General features: G+C 42.8%; 1 protein-coding gene across 1 annotated transcript in view; it reads left to right on the top strand.

Moving 5' to 3' along the window:
• Positions 1-8,982, top strand: part of slit3 (slit homolog 3 (Drosophila)) — a gene marked incomplete in the record, with an annotated part of 622,921 nt that overhangs the window by 366,704 nt on the left and 247,235 nt on the right. Inside the window, 2 exon segments of the mRNA XM_037675457.1 lie at positions 7,035-7,106; positions 7,752-7,823. Of these exon segments, the coding sequence (XP_037531385.1) occupies positions 7,035-7,106; positions 7,752-7,823 (144 nt within the window).

The following is an 8,982-nucleotide window of genomic DNA, read 5'->3' as shown; positions in this document are numbered from 1 at the left end:
TCAGTCCTCACCTCCTTCTACAGGTGTGCAGTGGAGAGCATCCTGTGCTCCAGCATCAACATGTGGCATGGAGGCTGCACAGCTGCAGAAAGAAAAGCTTTGCAGAGAGTGGTGAAGGCTGCACAGAAGACTGTCGGAGTCAGCCTCCCCACCATCACAGACATCTACACCTCTAGATGCAGGAAGAGGGCCACCTGCATCATGAAGGACCTCACTCACCCAGCACACACACTTTTTGCCCCACTCCCCTCAGGAAGGAGGTTGAGGAGCATTAAGTGTAGAACCACTAGACTGAGGAACAGCTTCTACCCTGAGGCTGTTAGACTCATGAATCACTAACTAGAATAATCATTGTGAAAAATCACATCATGTTGCTGCTGATCTGTTTCATGTTTCTGCTGATCTGTTTCAAAGTTGATGTGTTCATGCGTGCTCATCTGCTCACACAGACTCATGTTCATGTTTGTGCTGATGTTCAATTTTTTTATGTTATGAGTGCTTAGTGTATATTTAGTTGATGTTTTTCTTAGTTCATATCTTAGATGTTATTACTGTTTTTCTTATACATTTTATTTTTGGATGTAACTGGGACTCTGTGTACATAATTTCGCTCCACCACATGTACCACATGAGGTGTGAATGACAATAAAGAAACTCTGACTCTCTGACTCTGACTCTATTGGACCTCATATCTGCATTTGACACCATCAACCATGAGATCCTCATCTCTAGGTTAGATAATTGAGTGGGCATCAAGGGGTCAGCCCTCAAGTGGTTCAGATCATACCTTTCTGACAGAACCTTTTGCGTCAACATCAAAGATTTAAATTCAGCATCAGCAGCACTTAAATGGGGGATACCGCAGGGTTCCTCCCAATGACACAATCATCAACCACTGCATTGACCTTTCCGCTCTAGCCCCTTTAGGGAAACAAAGAGTCACTAATCTGGGAGTGATAATGGACCCTTCCTTGAAACTTAACAGTCATACCATACCATACCAATTTATTTATAAAGCACTTTAAACAGTGACAAAGCACACCAAAGTGCTGTACAGGGACAAAGAGAACAAGCACATAGCAACAGATTACATAACAGGACACCAAAAAGTACAAACCAACAAAAACATTAATGGATAACAACAACAACCGCGACATGACCAACACAGTGTGATGCACACAGACTCAGCACAGATCACACAGTGCAGAAAGCCAGGGAATAAAAGTGTGTTTTTAAGCGAGATTTAAAAACTGTGAGGTAGGGGGCCTGTCTAACGAGAGGAGGTAACTCATTCCAAAGTCTTGGGCCTGCTACAGAGAAGGCCCTGTCACCTCTGCGCTTGAGACGGGTTCCTGGGACTGTTAGGAGCAACTGGTCTGCTGATCTGAGAGAACGTGGTGGGACATTCGGCTGGAACAGATCCGTAAGATAGGAGGGGGCAGAGTTGTTTAGTGATTTATAGACATACACAATAGTATTTTGAATTTGATTCGAAGGTGAACCGGAAGCCAGTGTAGGGAGGCCAAAACAGGTGTAATGTGCTCTCTTTTGCTTGTGCTGGTCAAAAGCCGGGCTGCTGCATTTTAGACCAGTTGGAGTCTAGCTATGGAGGTATGATTGATACCAAAAAGGAGTGAGTTGCAATAGTCAAGCCTGGATGTAATGAATGCATGAATTACTGTCTCCAGGTTATTTTTGGACAATATGGGCTTCAGCTTAGACAGTCGCCTCAGCTGGAAAAAGCAGGATTTAACAATCATATTTACATGATTGTTGAGTTTCAGAGAAGGGTCAAGTATCACTCCTAGATTAGTGACTCTTTGTTTCACTAACGGTGACACAACGGATAGGTCGATGCAGTGGTTGGTGATTGTGTCATTGGAAGGAAACAGCATAACTTCAGATTTCTTCTCGTTGAAACTCAAGAAATTTAAAGCCATCCAATCTCTGATGTCTGCCAGGCAGTCCAGTAACGGTTGAATAGAGCGAGTACCGTTGAGTCTGAGGGGGAAGTAAATTTGGCAGTCGTCGGCGTAGAAATGAAAAGGTATGTTATGTTTCCTGAAAATAGCACCTAGTGGCAGCAGGTATAAAGAAAATAAAAGAGGACCAAGGATGGACCCTTGCGGTACCCCCCATTTAAGCGCTGCTGAGGCTAAACTAAAATCTTTGATGGAGACACAAAAGGACCTGTCAGCGAGGTAAGATCTAAACCATTCGAGGGCTGACCCAGTGATGCCCACCCACTGCTCTAACCTCGCAATGAGGATCTCGTGGTCGATTGTATCAAAGGCAGATGTGAGGTCCAGTAAGAGAAGGAGCACAGAATCACCAGCATCTGTGAATAGGAGAATGTCATTAAAAACCTTGAGTAGAGCAGTTTCAGTGCTGTGGAGAGGTTTAAAGCCAGACTGGAATAGCTCTAAGATGGCATTATCCTCTAGAAAGCATTTCAGCTGGGACTCCACTATTTTTTCCAGCAGTTTAGCGACAAATGGGAGTCTGGAGACAGGCCGGAAGTTGGACATGACTGAGGGGTCAAGGCTAGTTTTTTTCAGGAGAGGTTGGACAGCAGCATGTTTAAAAGTTATTGGCACCACACCTGAGGCTAAGCTGCTGTTCACAATGCCAAGAACAGGAGGGCCCAGAACAGGAAGAAGCTCCTTAAGGAGTCGAGGGGGGACAACGTCAAAAGGGGAGCCAGATGGCTTCATGCCGCACATGACCTGCTCCAGGGAAGACAGAGAGATGGTCTCGAAGTGGTCAAGAACAGCAACACAATGAGATGGAATGGACGGATCATGAGCAGGTGGAGAAATGAGTGCCCGGGTGTTTGCAACTTTTTCAGAAAAGAAATGGAGGAAGATTTCACACAGCTCAGTTGAGGCTTCTAGAGGTGAAGGTTCACTGAGGTGTAGAACTGAGTTCAGGGTGGAAAAAAGGGCTCGGGGGTTGTGGGAGTTTGAGGCAATTATAGCAGAAAAGAACTTCGATTTGGCGGCTTTAACTGCCTTCTGATAATGACGCCAACTCTCCTTTAGGAGTTGAAAAGAAACCTGCAGCCTGTTGTAGTGAACTTAACCTGATGTCAAAACTAAGCCTAAGGTCAAAACCCTTGACCTTAAGAACCTTGTGGGACAGAAACTGTCATTTCATTGATTTGAATCCAGAAATACAGGTTCACCCATCCTGAGACTTTCCTTCTTGAAAATCAAGTGAAAGAACACTCTCTTTTTATTATCATTACTATTTTACAAATGTTGATAATCAAAGTGTCTTAGTTCAAATCATTTTAGATGTTACAGTGAACTAATCAATTTTATTAACTGTGAAACAGTGTAATGATTTTTTAATCCTCATGCAAAGTTAGAATTCATGTTAAGGCCTGTTACAGAGTTTTTATGCATTTTCTGATTTCTGTCTTTGAATGAGCAAGTGTGCGTTTTCCAAGGTCAGGAGTCGAAGCAGACATGTGTTGGAACAACTGTCTTGTTTACATCCTCTCAGACGTCAACGGAGAAGTTGGCACCTGTTTCTAAAACTCGCCAAAACAAAACTCTCTCTGTCTCTGAGAACAGTTTAATCTGTTCCATAACAATTCTTGCTGTTTTCTGACTTCTAGTAACCTCTTACGTCACAAACCACACCCCTGTCTGGTTGTTTTTGACCAATCAGGGACGCTCAAATATACCGGAAATAGAGCTCTTTAAAATGCCGGTACTTCCTAGTTCTCTCAGTTCGGCGGCGCGGAGAAGTTCTGAGATGTTCGCAGTTCTGTGAAGTCGTTTGGGAGAACAGAAGTCCAGCCATGATAAGGCTCTTCGAGTTGGATTATAACATCTTCCACCTCTGAGTGGAACTTCTGAAGGACTCCACTCATGTGAAGTCCACTTGCTGAGGTGAGCTGATGTCGGACGGAATCTCGTCACTACTTCGGACGAGTCACAGCCATCCTATGGAGACGCTGGACAGGTAGCGTTAACTGGACCTCCATATCTGCTGATTTATCTTCAGAAAGGTAACGAGTCAAGTTTCCTACCAAAGCGTACCGAGGAAAAGCTGGGTTCTAATGGAGAGTGTCGGTTCTGGTCAACACTCCCCCTCACACACCATCTTTTACTCCCTTTAACTTCATTTCCATCTTTAAATTCTTCTCTCAAGTAGAAATCCTTCCAGATAATTTAGAAATGTCTGTGTAAAGTGCTCATCCACCGCCGTGTGGATAATTGATCATAATTGTACAGTTTTCATAAATGTCTGTGGTGAAGCAACGGAAAATCATGGCCGTATGGTTTTCCTGGTTGTAAAGTTGATCGATTATGTTGTTATTTTCATATTTTGCCAAATTAATGTAAATGTTTGATGTTAAACTTTGATTCTGTAAAATAAATGACCGCATTCATTTTGATGGGTCAAAGATAAATGACGTCTCACGTTTACATTTCATTAAATTCAATGCATGTTTTATTCAGTCCAGAAAAATGAAGAATCCGTTTTAATTGATGAATATATCTCAGCATTTGTTCTTCTACACTGTCTTTCCTCCACCTGCGTTCTGCTCTCTTACACTGCTGTCTAACGGCTTGAGTGACGTCATTAAGCCATGGTTCTGATAAAAGTTTTGTTTTCCTGGTTTTAACGGGAACAACATGGTCCAGAATATTTAAGCAAACAGAGTTCAGCTGAGAGGTTAGCTCCTCGGTGGAGAGAGACACTGAGAGCTGATCGATCCTCTCAGAGGTAAAAGCTTCAGTAAAACGTGCAACAGTGAAACGGTTAATGGCGCGTGAAGTACGAGCCGAATCACATGACTTAGCAGTAGGACAAGGCGGGATGATATCAAACAAGACAGGCATGTGGTCTGAGAGAACGTTGTCACCGATTACCAAATTACAAACAGAGACATCACGTGTTAAAATGAGATCCAGAGTGTGACCGTGTTGTTGGGTGGGACCATTTACATGTTGAGTTAAATTAAATGAGTCCAACAAATCAAGGAAGTCCTTCACTAACGGCTTCTCCTGACAACAGACGTGAATATTAAAGTCACCAACGATAATAAAGTGATCATATCTTTGTGTGATGTAAGCCAGAAAATCAGAGAATTCACTTATGAAGTCCTTGGAACGAGGGGGGCGATAAACAATCGCGCACAGAACGGTAGGAGAATGTCAGAGTTCAAAAGCACTCAGCTCAAAACTGGAGCAGGGCATGAGGGTGGACAACTGTTTACAGGAAAAGTTTGATTTAAATACAGTTAATATTCCACCACCCCGCAGGCCTGATGGCCGCGGGGCATTAAAACACAGACAGTCAGGAGGTAAAAGTTCCACCAAGGTGCTTGAATCACCCAAAGGCAACCAGGATTCCGTGAGAAAAAGAAAATCTAGTCCCTCGTCTTTAAAAAAGTCATTTAGAATAAAAGTCTTGTTGGCAACAGACCTTGTGTTGATGAGGCACGTCCTGATCTGGTCCGACACAGAACCAGCCATGGTGGGGGTGGTGCGCGCCAACGGTTGCAGATTTTTAAAAACAGCGCCTGCAGGATGGTCCAAGCGCCGGGCCGGTAGACAACACCCATATTTTCCCTGGTCCGGGCACGTAGGAAGCTGGCTGTGGAAACGTTGACCACGCAGAGCTTTGAGTTTTACCAGCCGGCCAGCACGTTTTCCCCGGCGTCTGGATCGATATCTCCGAGAAGGCAGGCTTGGGGCCCAGCGTAAACAAGCAGGCACGTCTGCCAGAAGTGGTGGAAGGGGGGGAGGGAGGGGACGATCAAAATGGTCCGAATCAGCGACAGCAGAAACAGACAATCGAAGATCGAGGAGCTGTTGTCGGTCATACACAAGCAGCGAGTTGATATCCAAGACAAAAAACGAAAAAAGCAGAAATAATCCAAACAGTATCGTCAGATTGCAGGCCATGTACACGGGCACATCTTACCGGAAGACCATGTAAGGTCATGTAAACATGATTGTTAAATCCTGTTTTTCCAGCTGAGGTGACTGTCTAAACTCAAACCTATATTGTCCAAAAATAATATGGAGACAGTAATACACGCATTCATTACATCTAGGCTTGATTACTGCAATTCACTCCTGTTTGGTATCAATCAGACCTCCATTGCACGATTGCAACTGGTCCAAAATGCGGCAGCCCGATTTTTAACCAGTACAGATAAAAGCATATTATCCCTTTTTTGGCCTTCCTGCACTGGCTGCCGGTTCACTTTCGTATCCAGTTCAAAATACTCTTGTATGTCTATAAATCACTGAACAGCCCTGCATTCTCCTATCTCACTGATCTGCTGCAGCTCTATGTCCCACTGCATTCTCTGAGGTCCGCAGACCAGTTGCTTCTTTCAGTTCCAGAAAACCGTCTTAAGCACAGATGTGACAGGGCCTTCTCTGTGCAAGCCCAAGCAGACAGGCCCCCTCCCTCACAGTTTTTAAATTCTGCTTAAAAACCCACTACTATTCCCTGGCTTTCAACAATGTTTGATTTGTGTTGATCCTGTATGCATCACACTGTGTTAGTCATTATGTTATTATCTGCTATTATTTTGTTTCTATATTTTGATTTTACATTATGTCATGTGTTGCTGTGTGCTTTGCCTGTTTGTTTCTGTTTGTACAGCACTTTGGTTGGCCCTGTCACTGTTTAAAGTGCTTTATAAATAAAATGGTATGGTATGGTATAAAGTTGTGATGTTTTTGTCTTTACCTAGATTAGGCTGCAGTAAACGCACACATGGTTAAGGTGCAGAGCTGCTAACGCTGATTTAGCATCCCACATTCTTTGAGCTCCACATTCTTTGAGCTTGACTGACTGACAGAACTGACCAGCCTACAGAGGACTGAAACTGTTGTCTAAAGCTTTCTGTGTTGCTATGTGGACAAAAGGTTTTCATAATAATCACTTGTCAATGTTTATTAGAGTTAATTTTTATTATACTTAAACAATGTCATTAAAATGAAATAAATCCATCCTGGTTTTCTTTTTGTGTTTTTCTTTTCTTTTCTTTTTGTTTCCAGTCGTTTGGAGCAAAACTTGATCAAAAGTGTCCCACCAGGAGCCTTTTCAGCCTACAATAAACTCAAGAGAATGTAAGTCACAATAATTATGATTATTTTTTTTATTAATAACTTGTAAAAATGTATGACTTTATCATGCAGAAGGCTATTAGTAATGTTCTATCTATCACAATGTTTTATTTCTCTGTAGTTCTTTTTACAATTATTAGCTTGATATATATTTGATATTTTCTAAAAGGAAATGCATCAAAACAGCATCAATAAAACAAAATCAACAACCTACAAGATATGAAGTGGTTGAAAAAAATGTTTTGATCTTGTAATTCAATGAAAAATCTTGACATGTAGAATGGAGAAGGTTGTAAAGGTTCCTACAGATGGTTCTAACATCATTTCAACTGCATAGTATAATGATATATTTTTCAGCTGTGAACAGAAGTGAAAGACATGCACTTCGTGCACTTTGCGTGCCACTGCAAGCAGCTTCTCTCTGTCCTGTCTCTTTAGTTGTCTTTTCCTTTTCTTTGCCCATCACTGTCTTTCTCCACCTCATTTCTTTGCACGCTCTGCTCATCCTCTGGCTTTTTTCTTGTTCTCGTCGCCTTGCCTTGACCTCAGCTGATGCTTAATGGCACGATCATTTTTCAGACAATTCTAGGACATCCATGAAGAATACAGCCTGTTACGTTGCTTTACAGTATCTGATTCTCTCCCCAGTGATCTGAGTAAGAACCAGATTTCTGACATTGCTGCGGATGCTTTTAGTGGTCTTCGTTCACTCACTTCTCTGTAAGTATGACATGAAAATATGCAAACGCACACTGGGACGTAAACAGACACACAAGTGTTTGCAATTTCAGACATTCACCTGATAAAAATGTGTTTGCAGTTGATGTTGACCAAAGCAACACAACACGGCATCTTTTGCGTTGTTTGCATCTTTGTCAAGTACGATGCACTGAGCTGTAAATGAACAATATTTAAAAAAAACTGACTTACATTTCAAAAAACAAAATTACATTTGAAAAAACGAAATTACATTTGAAAAATATCCTGATGCATGCTCAATAATCCAAGTAGAAAAATCTAAAAAAGTTCAATCTGGTCCTCTGGACATAAAAAAAAATAAAACAAAAAAAAAATGTAGATACGTTTCGTCTTTCATCCGAAAGACTTCTTCAGTCTGAGGTGCTGTATTTAGCTCAATCTCTTAAATAGCACCTTCTCAGATTGGATCAACCAGTTTGCTGCTGACAACCCAAACCAGCTGCTCACATGATCAAGAAGGGCCATCAGCCTAACAATGGATCATTAGCACCCTGATGGCTATTTACTATTCACAGGAGGCTGAGTGATACTAGCAATAACAGCATTGTAAGAGGGGGACAGATGAGCACGGAGGCCCCCACCCCTGTTTAATGATGGACGATTTCTTTTCACAAAGATGGCCTCCTTTACTCCTCTCTCAAACCATCGTTCCTCTCTATCCAGAACATGTGAACATCATCATCCCTGAAAGAGTGACCTCTGACCTGGAGATGAGTGTAGACTGCAGAACATCAACATCATCAGGCCAAGATTCTGTGGTGAGAAACATAGCCGGCCGAGAAACATAGTCCCTCTAGCTTGTCCTGGGTCTTCCTCTGGGCCTCCTCCCGGTGGGACGTGTCCGAAACACCTGACCAGGGAGGCGTCCAGGAGGCATCCTAACCAGATGCCCGAGCCACCTCAACTGGCTCCTCTTGACGTGGAGAAGCAGCAGCTCTACTCTGAGTCCCTCCCGGATGGCCGAGCTTCTCACCTTATCTCTAAGGGAGAGCCCAGACACCCTGTGGAGAAAACTCATTTTGGCCGCTTGTATCCGAGATCTTGTTCTTTCGGTCACAACACAAAGCTCATGACCATAGATGAGGGTAGGATGTATCTCGATCAGTAAATTGAGAGCTTC

This window comes from Nematolebias whitei, chromosome 4 (genome assembly GCF_014905685.2).
Source record: "Nematolebias whitei isolate Nwh7 chromosome 4, NemWhi1, whole genome shotgun sequence".
NCBI lineage: Eukaryota > Metazoa > Chordata > Actinopteri > Cyprinodontiformes > Rivulidae > Nematolebias > Nematolebias whitei.
This window is presented reverse-complemented; position numbering and strand designations above follow the sequence as displayed.